General features: G+C 41.3%; 1 protein-coding gene across 7 annotated transcripts in view; it reads left to right on the top strand.

The window, feature by feature from the left end:
• Positions 1 to 19,068, top strand: part of LOC106567592 (protein FAM168A) — a 107,255-nt gene that overhangs the window by 37,599 nt on the left and 50,588 nt on the right. For 2 of the 7 annotated variants that reach the window (XM_045693480.2, XM_014137096.3), the window contains one exon: positions 4,178 to 4,298. The exons of the other annotated variants lie outside the window; for them this stretch is intronic. In XM_045693480.2, coding sequence (XP_045549436.2) covers positions 4,228 to 4,298 — 71 coding nt within the window. In that variant the 5' untranslated portion in view covers positions 4,178 to 4,227. The remainder of the gene's footprint in view (positions 1 to 4,177; positions 4,299 to 19,068) is intronic. 7 annotated transcript variants of the gene reach the window in all.

Genomic DNA, 19,068 nt, shown 5'->3' with positions numbered 1-19,068 from the left:
TTTTGGGTCTCATCCGTAGACTCTCTCTCCGTACTGTTTCACATGATTCTTGCGTAGGTGGTAAAAGAGGTTAGTGGTGTTTGAGCCTGTTGTTGGGACCGGCCTGCGGCATATTTTGCAGTGTTTGGTTTTCTGGTCCGTGTCAGACTTTTCATACCCAAACCACGTCCATGCGACCGAAGTAGCCCCTCTTTTAGGTACGAGCTCCGTGTCTCCGTGCTCTGTCACGTTCAATCTCTTCCATGTTTGTTTGTGTTACAAATTTCCTTCCACACGGCACGTGCAAAGCGTCGTCCAATTGACAAAAAATATTGCAGTAAAGAGTGATTTGCGACACAACAAAATAAACGATAGAAAAACATCTATTGTCGCACGGTATATATCGTCATATCGCAAGGCCCTAGCATAGAGTTGTCCTGATGTGGCTATGCCAAATTGCTGTTGGCTACACTAGTTAATGTTTCAGACAAGATTTCTTTATAATTCCATGGCATTGTTTTATAGTATGAAGAATACAATTGAACAAAGCTGAATAAAATATTTAATAAAAATTCCAAACGATTTGAGGGAGTGCGCACATGCGGCTATTCTGTGTTGAGCGGTTAACAAAGGAATAGCCTTCCCTGTAGCTCAGTTGGTAGAGCATGGTGTTTGCAACACCAGGGCTGTGGGTTCGATTCCCACGGGGGGCCAGCACAGAAAAAAAAAATGTATGAAATTGTATGAAATGTATGCATTCACTACTGTAAGTCGCTCTGGATAAGAGCGTCTGCTAAATAACTAAAATGTAAAATGTAAATGTGAATAGGTACTCCGATATGCTTAATTTAGAGTTATTCATGTAACTTTACTTGTTCTACCAACATTGGCCTATATGTTTTGAATTTTAATACATTGTAAGGCTGCATGATGCAACTATAATGATGATTTTAAAAAGTCGCATGAAAGGCATGAGCTCTGCTTTGTTTTTTGTGCAGGCTGTACACAGTCTTTCATTCACAATTTGACAAGCACTTGATAATGCCTCGAATTTTAAAGCGACATCCCCTTTGTGGCCATAACGCACCCTAAAAAATCCATGCCTTTTGCGGCCCGGAGTGCTCCGTTGTGCCCTTCTCCCTGAGTGTGCTGCGCAATACAAAGCCTCTCTCACTCACATGGCTCTGTCACATGATTGGGTTTTTCTCACAGGCTACAAGTCAGACACGCCAGGGATGCAACTGTGCGTGTTCTTATCCAATTCCAAGGTGCATAATTGAAGATATTGGAAGAACTGTTCACATTTACTTTTCGTCGGCCAACAAGATGAGTAGACCTAACAAACAGCAAAAGCACTAGCCTATGTCAATCTACTATCTCCCATAGTACAAAAGTCAACCTATTCTGTGCAAGAAATAAATATTCCAAACAGTCTGGGACAGTTGTGGGATGCGATAGATCCCAAATTTATACAACCACTAGAATAAAAAAACAACGCTTTTTTTGGCAATACGGCTGATGCAACAGATTAGAACTTTTAGCTTCAAATGTTGATAAACTATTAGGCTATTTCTTCACATTATAAACACAGCAATGCACACGTTAGTAGGCTATAAGCGTGAATGTTCCATTAGCGAAAAAAATAACAAAAGTGTCCGCAAATGCAATTATGAATGTAATGCTTTTACATTTTAGTCATTTAGCAGACGCTCTTATCCAGAGCGACTTACAGTAGTGAATGCATACATTTGATTCATTTCATGCATTTAAAAAAAAATAATGTGTACTGGCCCCCCGTGGGAATCGAACCCACAACCCTGGCATTGCACACACCATGCTGGCGTTGCACACACCATGCTGGCGTTGCAAACACCATGCTCTACCAACTGAGCCACAGGGAAGCCTTATTATAAAGGTGCATTTTTATGGTGAAAATTATCTTCCCCAAACTTGAAACTCACACGCTGCTTATATATGCCAGTTAGGCTCTACACCCCTTGTGAAGGGGATTAATGTGCTTAATTTTAAGAAGTTATTTGGCCACTTTAGTTGTGATACAAACCTTATTAAAATATAAGCATATGGGCTCGACTACAAGAGGTGTACGACTATGATTTTTTTCTTATGCTGGGCATCATTCACAAGTGACAATATAAAAGTGATCGGCTAGAATTGTCACCCATCAGACTATTCTTGATTTTAATCTTATCCTTACATTTGTTTTGATTTAGAATGGACCATTATCATGCTCCTGTATCGAAACAATGGCAGCGGAAAAAATACATGTCATCTATGCACTTAAATAGCAAATGGAGGATGCTTTTCCCCATGATTTATTTTCATGCCAGCCAGGTAGGCTATACTCCTGTTGTAAATAATTATAAGCAATGTGCTTAATATTAGGAAAGTTTAGAAATAAATATAGTAGGCTTAGCCTATAGAAAGCTGATGAAATCCTTGTATTTTTATTAGTGGGCATCACTCTGTTCTTCCGCAATTGCATAGCCTATAGAAATGTTGCGCAACATGAGCTTATGGCCTCTCATGAAGTGTTGGATTAGTTTTTCGATTACATTTGCATTGATGTCAGAGTGATTCGAGGGACAATGGAGTGCTGAGTACCAGGCAGTTAGCAAGTTTAGTAGGCTACTAATGATAAGCAGCAGCATCAGAACTTGGAGAAGCCTAATTACCGTGACTAAATGTTCACATGGAATTTGACTGCCTTCATGACTTGTGACCGCCGGTGTGGCGGTAATACGGTCACCACAACAGCCCTACCTAGGATGCCTATCGGCTCTTAACCTGTAGGGTCATAGCTTTGTCTCCATAGGTACAGCCAAGTATGTCAAAAGAGACAAATCTCTACTTTACAATTCTACTAATTTCTCATCACTTATAGTTGAGGATTCAGCACTGGACCTCAACGAAAAAGAAAAACTATGGAGTGAGCTCGGAAGACATTGTTTGTTTTGACTTGATCATAAGTCACACTCTCCCTCTTGCTCTGCCATTTTGTTTACCTTGATCCAAGTATCAGCATCTGAGGAAACTAGAATAGCCTCTGTGTCGTGCTTCCCATGGCTGGTAAACACTTGTTTGCCGTCAGGGAGAGAAGTTAAGAATGAATTATCTCCTTCTTGGAGGCACTCTTGTGTTCGATACATGGGGCCTGGCGACAGACAGCCCACCGCAATCAGGAGTGGAGTAGTCCTGGCTGCAATGCATTCCAATCATGCACGGCTACGCTACAACGCTCCCACAATGCTCCTACAAAGTTCGGGAGCTTGGTGTGCAATTGAGTTCTACACTCCAGTCGTCTCTCCTCTACATCTATTAAAGTGTTGATCTCAGTGGTGTGTGCTACTAAAAGGAGAAGTGATAGGGTGAGGAACGAGTAATTCTTGAGGTTCTTCTGAAGGTAGGTTATCAGAAGTGTGCAAATCATCACATTGACCTTCTAACCTGGCTGTGCTAAATATCAAGGTATTATCATGGATGGGATCAGATCTACGTAGATGTATGGTATATACAGTATTATAAACTGGGTGGTTCGAGCCCTGAATACTGATTGGCTGACAGCTGTGGTAAATCAGACTATATACCATGGGTAAACATTTATTTTTACTGCTCTAATTACGTTGGTAACCAGTTTATAATAGCAACAAGGCATTTTGGGTGTTTGTGGTATATGGCCAATATACCACGGCTAAGGGCTGTGTCCAGGCACTCTGCCTTGTGTCGTGCTTAAAAACAGCCCTTAGTCATGGTATATTGGCCATATACCACACCTCCTCGGGTCTTACTGCTTAAATAAGCTATTGGTACACTCTGGTGGCATGGCTTTCAAGTGTCATGGATCATTAAATTACATTGCTTTGTTTGGTTTCCTTCCACCCACAGTTTTTTTGCATTTGCACATCTATCATGCTGCTGTATGTGTGCTCTGTGCTTCTACTTTAGAGGTGACCTACCTTGGCTTCTTCTGTTCAATTATCATGACCTATCTCTCTCGCTCTTTCTCCGCCTCTCTCTCTTTACCCCTTCTGTCTACCCCTCTCTTTCTCCTTCCCCCCTCAATGTCTCTCTTTCTCCTTCCATCTCTCTGCTTATGCTGCAGTCGTACCCTCTCACTGCTACCTCTCTCCCAGTCTCTCTGCTTCTGTTATAATCATGGTTCTTTTGTTCATTTTCACAGATTTGTGTTGCCATTTCCTCCTCCGCTCCTACACTAGCATTGCCCCGAGAATGGCCGGCGGGCACCCCACCGACCAATTCAGTTTCTTGTACCAACCCGAAAGTGCTCAGAACCTGAAGAGGTCAGTGTAGAACAACTTCGATGCTTTAACCCCTCCGTCCTCCCCTACCAATGTTGTGAAATGGCCCGGAGTCTGTTCAGGAACGGAAATACGTTACAGAACGTTGAGCTAGAAACTTTTAACCTCACTGAATAGGCTACAGGTGTGAGGTTGAGGTTCATGAACTTTGACCTTGCTGACCTCTAAACATGTCACCAAATGAATGTCTGAAAGTGATGAAAACAAAATTAGCAAAATGGATGACCACATCGTAAGTCCTTACAGTATGTATATATTACAGTGTAACATGTGGACCAGACAGCGCGTCTGCAAGTTGATTTTGCCCACCCACACCAGACACGATCAGGACAAGCAGGTTGACATGTCAAAACAAACACTGAACCAATTATATTAATTTGGGATAGGTCGAAAAGCATGAAACAATTATGGCAATTTAGCTGGCTAGCTGTTGCTAGCTAATTTGTCCTGGGATATAAACATTGGGTTGATATTTTACCTGAAATGCACAAGGTCCTCTACTCCGACAATTAATCCACAGATAAAATTGTCAACTGAATTCGTTTCTAGTCATCTCTCCTCCTTCTGGCTTCTTATTCTTTGGACTTTATATGTTGGTTCGCAACCAACTTTAAGGTGCATTACCACAACCAACTGGACTGGAGTGTTGACCTCAGTTCATCTTTCAATCACCCACGTGGGTATATGCTCCTGAAAACCAATGAGGAGATGGTATATGCTCTTAAAAACCAATGACGAGATGGGAGATGCAGGCCTTTCAGCGCGTCAAGCATCACAAATAGAACCAAGTTCTATTTTAGCGCCTAGCTACGCAGACGCTCGCGAGCAGTATGGGTACAATGATTTAATGACATGTATGTGTACATTTATTTTGTAACACTAGCGTATGCGACGCGTCTGGGTCTGGTCAGCATGTAATAGTGTGATATAATTTCAGCTTTTCTTTTCTTCTGCATTATATGCTAAAATTAGTTGGTACCAAATTAACTGAATATATTGTCATTTTATTTCTGCATTTACTCTGTCACAGGCTTGGGTGGATGATGGATGTCCTGACATGTTAGTGACTTGTTTTCTGTGTTTGAGATTTTTTTCCTATGACATTTTATTTCCCAACCTCTATGCACAGTTTTATGTACAGTACCAGTCACAAGTTTAGACACCTACTAATTCAAGGGTTTTTCTTTATTTTTACTATTTTCTACATTGCAGAATAATAGTGAAGACATCAACACTATGAATTAAAACACATGGAATCATGTAGTAACCAAAAGTGTTAGACAAATCAAAATATATTTTAGATTCTTCAAAGTAGCCACCCTTTGCCTTGATGACAGCTTTGCACACTCTTGGCATTCTCTCAACCAGCTTCACCTGGAATGCTTTTCCAACAGTCTTTAAGGACTTCCCACATGCTGAGCACTTGTTGGCTGCATTTCCTTCGCTCTGCGGTCCAACTCATCCCAAACCATCTCTATTGGGTTGAGGTCGGGTGATTGTGGAGGCCAGGCCATCTGATGCAGCACTCCATCACCCTCCTTCTTGGTCAAATAGCCCTTACGCAGCCTGGAGGTGTGTTGGGTCATGATCCTGTTGAAAACAAATGATAGTCCCACTAAGCGTAAACCAGATGGGATGGCGTATCGCTGCAGAATGCTGTGGTAGCCATGCTGGTTAAGTGTGCCTTGAATTCTAAATAAATCACCAACACTGCCACCAGCAAAGCACCCCCACATCATCACACCTCCATGCTTCACGGTGGGAACCACATGTGGAGATCATCCGTTCACTTACTCTGTGTCTCACAAGGACACAGCGGTTAGAACCAAAAATCTCAAATTTGGACTCGTCAGACCAAAGGACAGATTTCCAATCATCTAATGTCCATTTCTCGTGTTTCTTGGCCCAAACAAGTCTCTTCTTCTTATTGGTGTACTTTAGGAGTGGTTTCTTTGCAGCAATTTGACCATGAAGGCCTGATTCACGCTGTCTCTTCTGAACAGTTGATGTTGAGATGTTTCTGTTACTTGAACTCTGTGAAGCATTTATTTGGGCTGCAATCTGAGGTGCAGTTAACTCTAATGAACGTATCCTCTGCAGCAGAGGTAACTCTGGGTCTTCCTTTTGTGGCAGTCCTCATGAGAGTTTTTGCATCTGCACTTGAAGACATTTTCAAAATTCTTGAATTGACTGACCTTCATGTCTTAAAGTAATGGTGGACTGTCATTTCTCTTTGCTTTTTTGAGGTGTTCTTGCCATAATATGGACTTCTTTTACCAAATAGGGCTATCCTCTTTATACCAACCCTACATTTTCACAACACAACTGATTGGCTCAAATGCATTAAGAAGGAAAGAAATTGCACAAATGAGCTTTTAACAAGGCACACCTGTTAATTGAAATGCATTCCAGATGACTTCCTCATGAAGCTGGTTGAGAGAATGCCAAGAATGTGCAACACTGTCATCAAGGCAGAGGGTGGCTACTTGAATAATTTGTTTAACACTTTTTTGGTAACTACATGATTTCATAGTTTTGATGTCTTCACTATTATTCTACAATGTAGAAAATAGTAAAAATAAAGTAAAACACAGGAATGAGTGGGTGTGTCCAAACTTTTGACTGGTACTGTGTGTGTGTGTGTGTGTGTGTGTGTGTGTGTGTGTGTGTGTGTGTGTGTGTGTGTGTGTGTGTGTGTGTGTGTGTGTGTGTGTGTGTGTGTGTGTGTGTGTGTGTGTGTGTGTGTGTGTGTGTGTGTGTGCACACCCCAAAAAAATTGCTTCGGACCCATTGGTCAATATATGCATTTTTGACTGGACACCCTACATACTTGTGTTTTGAGTGATACTCAGTGACAGAGTATAGGCCTTGTGTTATACAGTGACGTATCATCCTATACATGGACAAAGCATACACGAGTTATCTATGAAAAATTATACAAGGGATTTGAAGCGTCTCCGTGCTATTTTGTGTGTGTATATTTGGACAGCCATTCGCTGGCACTCTGCTGTCATATGAATCCTCTGAGCCCACAGTCTTGATGCTTTTTGTGTGTAGCAGAGCAGCCTGTTTTTCTCAGCAAGAACCCACCAGTTTATTTTGGGAAGGCTGAGGTAGGTGCCGGCCTTACTGCAGTGAGTGGGTAGCAGCTTGGAAGCCCTGCAGTGCTGTACCTGGGAATCATTGTTTCAAGCTAGGTAATATATGTACAGTATATAATATGCGTGATTTATATGTGTAGTACACAACATATAACCAATATATTTGTAGAATATGGCAAATACAGTATATTTGTTGTATATGGCCAATATATTTGTGATAAATGGTCAATGTAGTATACAGTCAGGTCCAAAATGATTGGCACCCTTGATAAAGACGAACAAATAAGACTGTATAAAATAAATTATACAAATTCTGAGCTACAGTGCATTCGGAAAGTATTCAGACCCCTTGACTTTTTCAACATTTTGTTATGTTACAGCCTTATTCTAAAATTGATTTAATTTTTTTTTTCTCTCATCAATCTACATACACACAGTACCCCATAATGAGAAAGGAAAAAACAGGTTTTTAGATATTTTTGCAAATGTATCAATAAAAAAAAAAACTGATAACATTTACAAATGTATTCAGACCCTTTACTCAGTACTTTTGTTGAAGCACCTTTTGCAGCGATTACAGCCTTGAGTTTTCTTGGGTATGACGCTACAAACACCTGTATTTACGGAGTTTCTCCCCTTCTTCTCTGCAGATCCTCTCAAGCTCTGTCAGGTTGGATGGGGAGTGTCGCTGCAGAGCTATTTTCAGGTCTCTTCAGAAATGTTCAATCGGGTTAAAGTCCGGGCTCTGTCTGGCCCACTCAAGGACATAGAGACTTGTCCCGAATCCACTCCTGCATTGTCTTGGCTGTGTGCTTAGGGTTGTTGTCCTGTTGGAAGGTGAACCTTCACCCCAGTCTGATTTCCTGAGTGCTCTGGAGCAGGTTTTCATCAAGGATCTCTCTGTACTTTGTTCTGTTCATCTTTCCCTCGATCCTGTCTCGTCTCCCAGTCCCTGCCGCTGAAAAACATCCTCACAGCATGATGCTGCCACCCCCATGCTTCACCATAGGGATGGTGCCAGGTTTCCTCCAGACGTGACGCTTGCCATTCTGGCCAAAGAGTTCAGTCTTGGTTTCATCAGACCAGAGAATATTGTTTCTCATGGTCTGAGAGTCTTTAGGTGCCTTTTGGCAAACTCCAAGCAGGCTTTCGTGTGCCTTTTCCTGAGGAGTGGCTTCCGTCTTGTCACTCTACCATAAAGGCCTGACTGGTGGAGGGCTGCAGAGATGGTTGTCCTTCGGGGAAGTTTCTCCCATCTCCACAGAGAAACTCTGGAGCTCTGTGAGAGTGACCATAGGTTTCTCCCCCGATTGCTCAGTTTGGCCGGGCAGCCAGCTCTAGGAAGAGTCTTGGTGGTTCCAAACTTCTTCCATTTAAGAATGATGGAGGCCACTGTGTTCTTGGGGACTGTCAATGCTGCATACATCTTTTTGGTACCCTTCCCCAGATCTGTGCCTCGACACTATCCTGTCTCGGAGCTCTACGTATAATTACTTCGACCTCATGGCTTGGTTTTTGTTCTGACATGCACTGTCAACTGCAGGACCTTATATAGACAGGAGTGTGCCTTTCCAAATCATGTCCAATCAATTAAATTTACCACAGGTGGACTCTAATCAAGTTGTAGAAACATCTCAAGGATGATCAATGGAAACAGGATGCACCTGAGCTCAATTTTGAGTCTTATAGGAAAGGGTCTAAATACTTATGTAAATAAGATATTTCAGTTTTTTTATTGTAATACATTTGCAAAAATTTCTAAACCTGTTTTTGCTTTGTTATTATGGGGTATTGTGTATAGATTGAGGATTTATTTTTTTTATTTAATCAATTTTAGAATAAGGCTGTAATGTAACAAAATGTGGAAAAAGTGAAGGGGTCTGAATACTTTTTCAATTCCCTATATATTGTATTAACTTTAGGTTGCATGTATCTTTCTTTCAATGCCAAACCCACCTCTTGTGTGCGTGGCTAAAGAGCTCAATGGCTAAAGAGCTCTTACATGTCATCTAACAAATGTAAATGCCTGGAATTTGCTAAACGGCATTGGCACTTTGATTGGAACCGGTTCTTTGGTCAGATGACATGAAAATAGAGCTCTTTGGCCACGCACATCAGTGGTGGGTTTTGCTTCAAAAGAAAGATGCAGAAAAGAACCCCATACCTTCTGTACAATTTGGTCATGGATCTTTGGTGTTCTAGGGCTATTTTGCTTCCACTGGTCCTGGGGACATTCTTAAGGTCAACTATTGAAAATTGAAGAGGGCAGTCCATTACCGCAGAGGAAGGATTTCAAGTATCTGGAAAGATTCAGTATGAAGGAATGGTCTAAGATCACTCTGTGTCCAATCTCATAAAACATTTGAGAAAAAGGCTCAGTGTCGTTATCCTTGCAAGGTGAGGTATTAAAAAATCCATCTCTCTGAACAATTGTATTTAGTACAAAATATTTCCCTTTTTTTTTTTTTTTGGAGCATACAATATAGGACAGTATTTGTAATATATACAGTTGAAGTCGGAAGTTTACATACACTTAGGTTGGAGTCATTAAAACTCGCTTTTCAACCACTCCACAAATTTCTTGTTAACAAACTATAGTTTTGGCAAGTCGGTTAGGACATCTACTTTGTGCATGACACAAGCAATTTTTCCAACAATTGTTTACAGACAGATTATTTCACTTATAATTCACTGTATCACAATTCCAGTGGGTCAGAAGTTTACATACACTAAGTTGACTGTGCCTTTAAACAGCTTGGAAAATTCCAGAAAATGATGTAATGGCTTTAGAAGCTTCTGATAGGCTAATTGACATCATTTGAGTCAATTGGAGGTGTACCTGTGGATGTATTTCAAGGCCTACCTTCAAACTCAGTGCCTCTTTGCTTGACATCATGAGAAAATCAAAAGAAATCAGCCAAGACCTCAGAAAGAAATTGTAGACCTCCACAAGTCTGGTTCGTCCTTGGAAGCAATTTCCAAACGCCTGAAGGTACCACATACATCTGTACAAACAATAGTACGCAAGTTTAAACACTAGGGGACCGCGCAGCCGTCATACCGCTCAGGAAGGAGACGCGATCTGTCTCCTAGAGATGAACATACTTTGGTGTGAAAAGTGCAAATCAATCCCAGAACAACAACAAAGGACCTTGTGAAGATGCTGGAGGAAACGGGTACAAAAGTATCTATATTCACAGTAAAACGAGTCCTATATCGACACAACCTGAAAGGCCGCTCAGCAAGGAAGAAGCCACTGCTCCAAACCGCCATAAAAAAGGCAGACTATGGTTTGCAACTGCACATGGGGACAAAGATTGTACTTTTTGGATAAATGTCCTCTGGTTTGATGAAACAAAAATGGAACTGTTTGGCCATAATGACCATTGTTGTGTTTGGAGGAGAAAGGGGGAGGCTTGCAAGCCGAAGAACACCGTCCCAACCGTGAAGCACAGGGGTTGCAGCATCATGTTGTGGGGGTGCTTTGCTGCAGGAGGGACTGGTGCACTTCACGAAATAGATGGCGTCATGAGGTAGGAAAATGATGTGGATATATTGAAACAACATCTCAAGACATCAGTCAGGAAGTTAAAGCTTGGTCGCAAATGGGTCTTCCAAATGGACAATGACCCCAAGCATACTTCCAAAGTTGTGGCCAAATGGCTTAAGGACAACAAAGTCAAGGTATTGGAGTGGCCATCACAAAGGCCTGACCTCAATCCTATAGAAATTCTGTGGGCAGATCTGAAAAAGCGTGTGCGAGCAAGGAGGCCTACAAACCTGACTCAGTTACACCAGCTCTGTCAGGAGGAATAGGCCAAAATTCACCCAACTTATTGGTGGAAGATTGTGGAAGGCTACCTGGAACATTTGACCCAAGTTAAACAATTTAATGGCAATGCTACCAAATACTATTTGAGTGTATGTAAACTTCTGACCCCCTGGGAATGTGATGAAAGAAATAAAAGCTGAAATAAATCATCCTCTCTACTATTATTCTGACATTTCACATTCTTAAAATAAAGTGGTGATCCTAACTGACCTAAAACAGGGAATTATTACTAGGATTAAATGTCAGGAATTATGAAAAACTGAGTTTAAATGTATTTGGCTAAGGTGTAAGTAAACTTCCGACTTCAACTGTATTATACAGTCTTTGTTCATCTTTATTAAGGGTGCCAATAATTTTGGACCTGAGTGTATATGTCTTGTTTATCACCTCTGTCTATCTGCTGTCCTGGACTTTCCCTAACCAGTTGTAAATATTCACTCTTTAATATACCCCTCCTTCAGTTCCTCAACCTATTCTTCTCACCTTGTCCATGCATCCATCCGTCATCCCATCCCATCTCATCTAATCTGTCTATTTCAACATCCCCTTATCTCATCACCTCTCTTCCTCCACCTTTCCACCTCCACTGTCTGGCCATCATGTGATAATGTCTTTTTTATTCTGTTTGTCAGTCATCTTTTTGTATTTGACTCTCCTTTTTTTTATACATCGTTTATCTTTATTGATTTGTTTATCATTCTCTTTATCAGTCCCCCAGCGCGCGCGCACACACACACACACAACCCATCCATCTCTTCACTCCTCTGTTATCTGTCCATTCCTTTTGCTCTTCTTTTCTTTAAGCACTATCTCTCTGTCTCTGCAGCGGTTTCTTGGCGATTACATTTTTCTCAATTGCATATAAGCATTTTTTGGAACTGGAGGTCAAAAGTATCAACAGCAGAACAACAATGATCAAAATGCATTAATACATTTGCCCAACTTCTTGCCTTTGTATCTGGATTGCATATCTTTACACCCGTTTGAAAAACTATTAATTTAATTGGCGTCAGGGAATACTCTCCATCACAGTTGACAACTCCACAGTGCAAAGAACCTTGGTGTGACGTCAGGCAACAGCCTGTCATTCTTTGCTAAACAAACATCAGAGCAGTAACTCGCTCCTGCAGGTTCATGCTCTACAAAATTCGTAGAGTACGACCCTACCTCACACAGGAAGCAGCGCAGGTCTTAATCCAGACACTTGTCATCTCCAGTCTGGCCTACTGCAACTGGCTGTTGGCTTGGCTCCTTGCTTGTGCCATCAAACCCCTGTAACTTATCCTGAACGCCGCAGCCCGCCTGGTGTTCAGCCTTCCCGTGTTCTCCCATGTCACCTTGTTCCTCCGCACACTCCACTGGCTTCCAGTCGAAGCTCACATCCGCTATAAGACCATGGTACTTGCCTACGAATCAGCAAGAGGAACTACCCCTCCCTACCTTCAGGCTATGCTCAAACTCTTCACTCCAAACCCGAGTACTCCGTTCTGCCACCTCAGGTCTCTTGGCCCTCCCAACCCTATGGGAGGGCAGCTCCCTCTCAGCCCAGTCAAAGCTCTTCTCTGTCCTGGCACCCCAATGGTGGAAACAGCTTCCCCCTCAAGCTAGGACAGCAGAGTCCCTGCCCATCTTCCCAAAACATCTGAAACTCTACCCTTTTAAAGAGTATCTGAAATAATCCCACAGCAGTGATTGACTGTCCCAGGTAAGGTTGTGGAACTTTGAATTTAAGTGAATTCATGAAAACATGAATACAATTCCCTTCACCCACTCTTGTACTTATGACACAAGTATTTTTCAAGAAACAGTAGTCCCCAAATCTATTCAATATTTTTCGAAATAGTTCTGATTTGATTTTGGGGACAAAATGTAATCAATGTCCACATTGTGTGACAGAATTATGTGATTGAACAATGAACCAGTATTTGGGCACCTTTGCATGGGGAGGGTTCTCTTGCAATGAGGAGGTAGAGAAGACATTAGTGGAGCACGTGGTCTGAACTAATGATGTATATAAACCCTGGATTACTGATGCTATGTTTTGGCCATTGAGAGGCTTTGAAGCCACCGGTCAGTCATATTAGCACTCTCCATTTGGAGCAATCCTCCATAGTAATGAATGGAATTCTACAGTATTTCAGTTAAATGTATAAAGGACAAAATTACATGTATTTAAGTATTTTGTTGTTGTAGTGGGGACAGTAACATTAGTAATCTCAAAAAAGTTATACTTGAAGTATATTAGCTCACATTATATAATTGAAAACTATGCATTAAGGTGTCTTCAATAATAGAATAAACGTGGCAAAAACTAATGTAGACATTAATAAATGCAACTCTATAGAGGTGGAGTGCCAAGATGCAGGCACGGTGGCTTCAACACAGCGCCCCCTATCAGTCATCTAGTGTGTGCCTCTGCACACACGGCTTCGGCTGTTGGTAGGTCGGGCCTCCCACTTGGTGTGCTTGGGTCTTTTCCATCACTAAAGGACTGTGCCATTGCGCCTTGTTGCGCATACAGGTACACCTCAATGTTGTGGGGGTCTACCTGAGTGATCCTGCCAGTCTTGTCTCAAAGATTAAGCCATGCGATTCTTAACACACACGACCGGTACAGTAAAACTGCTCATGGCTCATTAAATTAGTTATGGTTCCTTTAATTGCTCCAACGTTATTTGGATGACTGCAGCAGGTACTTGCGGGCACCACAGGCGCATTTGGTGACTATAACCTCGACAGGTGATGCGCTGACGTCTACTTCCAATATCAGCCCTATCAACTTTATGTGCATGCCATGGTGAACACAGGTAACGGAATCAGAGTTGGATTCCGGGAGGGAGCTACCACATCCAAGGAAGGCACCAGGCACGCAAATTACCCACTGCTGACTCTGGGAGATAGTGGTGAAAAATAACAATACAGGACTCTTTTGAGGCCCTTCAATTCGAATGAGTACGCTTTAAATCCTTTCATGAGGATCCATTGCTGATGTTTAGAAGTTGCATTTTACAGTGGTCAAACTTCTGAAAGTGTAATTAATTATGTTTTAACCTTAAACTCTGCCTGCCTGTTGTGTATTGTCCATCGGTGTGACATAATGTCCTATGAGGTGACGCCAATAAATAAAGTGTTATCTTGAACAAAATACAAAAAAAAAATGTTAAGCATGTGGCAGGTAACATCATCATAATACACAAGTAAACAAATAGCTTTTTATCTCGTTTTTTGTCAAATTACTTTATCTTCATTATACAACAAATTCCAGAATATGATTACTGATTTAAAAACAGAAGTAGCTAATAATGAGTAAAATAAAAATTGTATGTCTATTTGAGAATCATTAAACCTTTTTATATTAGGATTAATTATGTCACACCAAAGGACAAATTCAAGGCTAATGCCTGAAATGGTTAATTAAATTTGATATTTTTTTTATAATTGTAGGTGGCCACAACATTTTGTTTAGACATAGTTTATTGCAACTGTGTTTTTTTAAAACTTTTAATTATAGAATAAATATTTTTTTCACTTGTTTTGGACATATGGCAACTACCCAAATACTAGTGGACAGAATTCTAAATCACACCATTCATGTAGAATATAGGGAACAATCTAGGCAATGGGGGGACTGACTTTAAAAAAAAAAATAAAAAAAAATAATGTATCTGGAAAAAATATTTGATGTATATGAAATGTTTTGTGAAATATACAAAAAAGGAGAGAAATTGCCCGTAATATTGCACTTTTTGATAATTGTGTTTCCAATTTTGATCGTGATTTAGTGACTGCAAAGAAAATCTCTTGACGTAAATGGGATTTTTAATACAAAGACTTGCTTTCTGTTTTTTGTTGGCTTGACTCGATGTGTATGTATGGTTGTAATCTCAGACACTCAGAACTAAAATCTTGCGTATTTGCGTCAGATGCTCGATTAAGTTTTGGAGGGGGATGTTAGAAAATGCAGTAACGAGACTAGCAATGTCTACTCCTCTAAACACACTATCAGTCAGTTTCGGCCAAGTCTATGAGCCAAATGCGAGTACCTGCAAAATCGGGATTTGTCACTGATTATTTGGACAATCTTTTGACAGTATTTTATAGTTTTGATGAATGTACTTTCTGTTTTGAAAAGGAATTTACAATAAAAAAATACATTTACTGTTTTGGAAAAGGTCTGTGGAGTTCTGTGTCTTGTGAATATTGTTTTGAAAACTGACATTGTTCCAAAAAATGCTTGTATGCGATTAAGAAACTGTAATACACACTACTGATCTGTCTTCCGATTGGCTATTCCTCAATTTCTTCTTTTCCTCTCTTTTTCTTTAAATTCTGTACAAAAATCTCTGTTTCAATGTATCATTTTGACCACTGAACTGAAAGGACCAGATAGGTGAAAGCAAAATGGCGGGAAACCCCTTGGTGTTTTATTCCCTTCATATATCTTTCATTTTGTTTGTATTTGTATTCATTATGGATCCCCAATAGCAGCAGCTACTCTTCCTGGGATCCAGCAAAATTAAGGCAGTTCTACATTTTTTAAAACATTACAATACATTTACACCAGATTTCACAACATATTAAGTGTGTGGCCTCAGGCCCCTAATCTACTTAAGTGAAAATGCCCGAGAAGATGGTGTTTTGAGGATATATTGGCACGCGACAAAGTTGCGGGCCAGCAAACCGTGCCAATATATCCTCCAAACACCGGCTTCGAGGGCATTATCACTTTTATACAACGGGATACCAACATATTAAAACAATGATTGACATGTTTTCATTAAAAACGTCCTTTTTATGAGTTTATTCATATTTACAGTTGAAGTCGGAAGTTTACATACAGTGGGGCGAAAAAGTATTTAGTCAGCCACCAATTGTGCAAGTTCTCCCACTTAAAAAGATGAGAGGCCTGTAATTTTCATCATAGGTACACTTCAACTATGACAAACAAAATGAGAAAAAAAATCCAGAAAAATCACATTGTAGGATCTTTAATGAATTTATTTGCAAATTATGGTGGAAAATAAGTATTTGGTCAATAACAAAAGTTTATCTCAATACTTTGTTATATACCCTTTGTTGGCAATGACACAGGTCAAACGTTTTCTGTAAGTCTTCACAAGGTTTTCACACACTGTTGCTGGTATTTGGCCCATTCCTCCATGCATATCTCCTCTAGAGCAGTGATGTTTTGGGGCTGTCGCTGGGCAACACGGACTTTCAACTCCCTCCAAAGATTTTCTATGGGGTTGAGATCTGGAGACTGGCTAGGCCACTCCAGGACCTTGAAATGCTTCTTACGAAGCCACTCCTTCGTTGCCCGGGCGGTGTGTTTGGGATCATTGTCATTCTGAAAGACCCAGCCATGTTTCATCTTCAATGCCCTTGCTTTGCTGATGGAAGGAGGTTTTCACTCAAAATCTCACGATACATGGCCCCATTCATTCTTTCCTTTACACGGATCAGTCGTCCTGGTCCCTTTGCAGAAAAACAGCCCCAAAGCATGATGTTTCCACCCCCATACTTAACAGTAGGTATGGTGTTCTTTGGATGCAACTCAGCATTCTTTGTCCTCCAAACACGGCAAGTCGAGTTTTTACCATAAAGTTATATTTTGGTTTCATCTGACCATATGACATTCTCCCAATCCTCTTCTGGATCATCCAAATGCTCTCTAGCAAACTTCAGACGGGCCTGGACATGTACTGGCTTAAGCAGGGGGACGGACACGTCTGGCACTGCAGGATTTGAGTCCCTGGCGGCGTAGTGTGTTACTGATGGTAGGCTTTGTTACTTTGGTCCCAGCTCTGTGCAGGTCATTCACTAGGTCCCCCCGTGTGGTTCTGGGATTTTTGCTCACCGTTCTTGTGATCATTTTGACCCCACAGGGTGAGATCTTGCATGGAGCCCCAGATCGAGGGAGATTATCAGTGGTCTTGTATGTCTTCCATTTCCTAATAATTGCTCCCACAGTTGATTTCTTCAAACCAAGCTGCTTACCTGTTGCAGATTCAGTCTTCCCAGCCTGGTGCAGGTCTACAATTTTGTTTCTGGTGTCCTTTGACAGTTCTTTGGTCTTGGCCATAGTGGAGTTTGGAGTGTGACTGTTTGAGGTTGAGGACAGGTGTCTTTTTTATACTGATAACAAGTTCAAACAGGTGCCATTAATACAGGTAACGAGTGGAGGACAGAGGAGCCTCTTAAAGAAGAAGTTACAGGTCTGTGAGAGCCAGAATTCTTGCTTGTTTGTAGGTGACCAAATACTTATTTTCCACCATAATTTGAAAATAAATTCATTAAAAATCCTACAATGTGATTTTCTGGATTTTTATTTTTCTCATTTTGTCTGACATAGTTGACGTGTACCTATGATGATAAATTACAGGCCTCTCATCTTTTTAAGTGGGAGAACTTGCACAATTGGTGGCTGACGAAATACTTTTTTGCCCCACTGTACACCTTAACCAAATACATTTAAACTCAGTTTTTCACAATTCCTGACATTTTAATCCTAGTAAAAATTCCCTGTCTTATGTCAGTTAGGATCACCACTTTATTTTAAGAATGTAAAATGTCAGAATAATAGTAGAGAGAATGATTTATTTTCAGCTTTTGTTTCTTTCATCACATTCCCAGTGGGTCAGAAGTTTACATACACTCAATTAGTATTTGGTAGCATTGCCATTAAATTGTTTAACTTGGGTCAAACGTTTCGGGTAGCTTTCCACAAGCTTCCCACAATAAGTTGGCTGAATTTTGGCCCATTCCTTCTGACAGAGCTGGTGTAACTGAGTCAGGTTTGTAGTCCTCCTTGATCGCACACGCTTTTTCAGTTCTGCCCACACATTTTCTATCGGATTGAGGTCACGGCTTTGTGATGGCCATTCCAATACCTTGACTTTGTTGTCCTTAAGCCATTTGGCCACAACTTTGGAAGTATGCTAGGGATTCATTGTCCATTTGGAAGACCCATTTGCGACCAAGCTTTAACTTCCTGACTGATGTCTTGAGATGTTGCTTCAATATATCCACATAATTTTCCTGCCTCATGACGCCATCTATTTTGTGAAGCGCACTAGCCCCTCCTGCAGCAAAGCACCCCCACAACATGATGCTGCCACCCCTGTTTTTCATGGTTGGGACGGTGTTCTTCGGCTTGCAAGCTTCCCCCTTTTTCCTCCAAACATAACGATGGTTACCACAACTACAATGCCTCTTTCGCCATCTGGCCCGGTCCCTTCGTCGACACGGCACCCCGCCGTACCACCACGACTGGTCCGCAGACGTAATTCCATCAGCTGTGCCTTCAACCGGCCTATGACGAAGCAGACGCTTCTCCTTACCCCGGACTGCTAACTTTAAATGCCGTGTCTCCCGCTTGCTAGCGCATTAACGACTACCTATCGGCTTCCCTGTTTCATCTATTGCTGTACACTGGACCCTATGTTCACTTGGCTACATAGCTGATGCCTGCTGGACTGTTCATTTATCACGGTACTCCACTTTGTTTACCTTTTGTTTATCTGTCGGCCCGAGCCCCGAACTCAGGCCCTCTGTTTAGGTAACCGACCCTCTGCCCATTAATCGCCATTTTACCTGTTGTTGTTGACTTAGCTGATTAGCTGTTGTTTTACCCGTTGTTGACTTAGCTAGCTCTCCCAATCAACACCTGTGATTGCTTTATACCTCGCTTTATGTCTCTCTCAAATGTCAATATGCCTTGTATACTGTTATTTAGGATAATTATCATTGTTTTAGTTTACTGCGGAGCCCCTAGTCCCACTGTACATGCCTTAGATACCTCCCACACATACTGGGTGAC

Source organism: Salmo salar, chromosome 13, assembly GCF_965601325.2.
Source record: "Salmo salar chromosome 13, fSalSal1, whole genome shotgun sequence".
Classification (NCBI taxonomy): Eukaryota; Metazoa; Chordata; class Actinopteri; order Salmoniformes; family Salmonidae; genus Salmo; species Salmo salar.
Note: the sequence above shows the minus strand (reverse complement) of the source record. Positions and strands in the feature narration are given on the sequence as shown.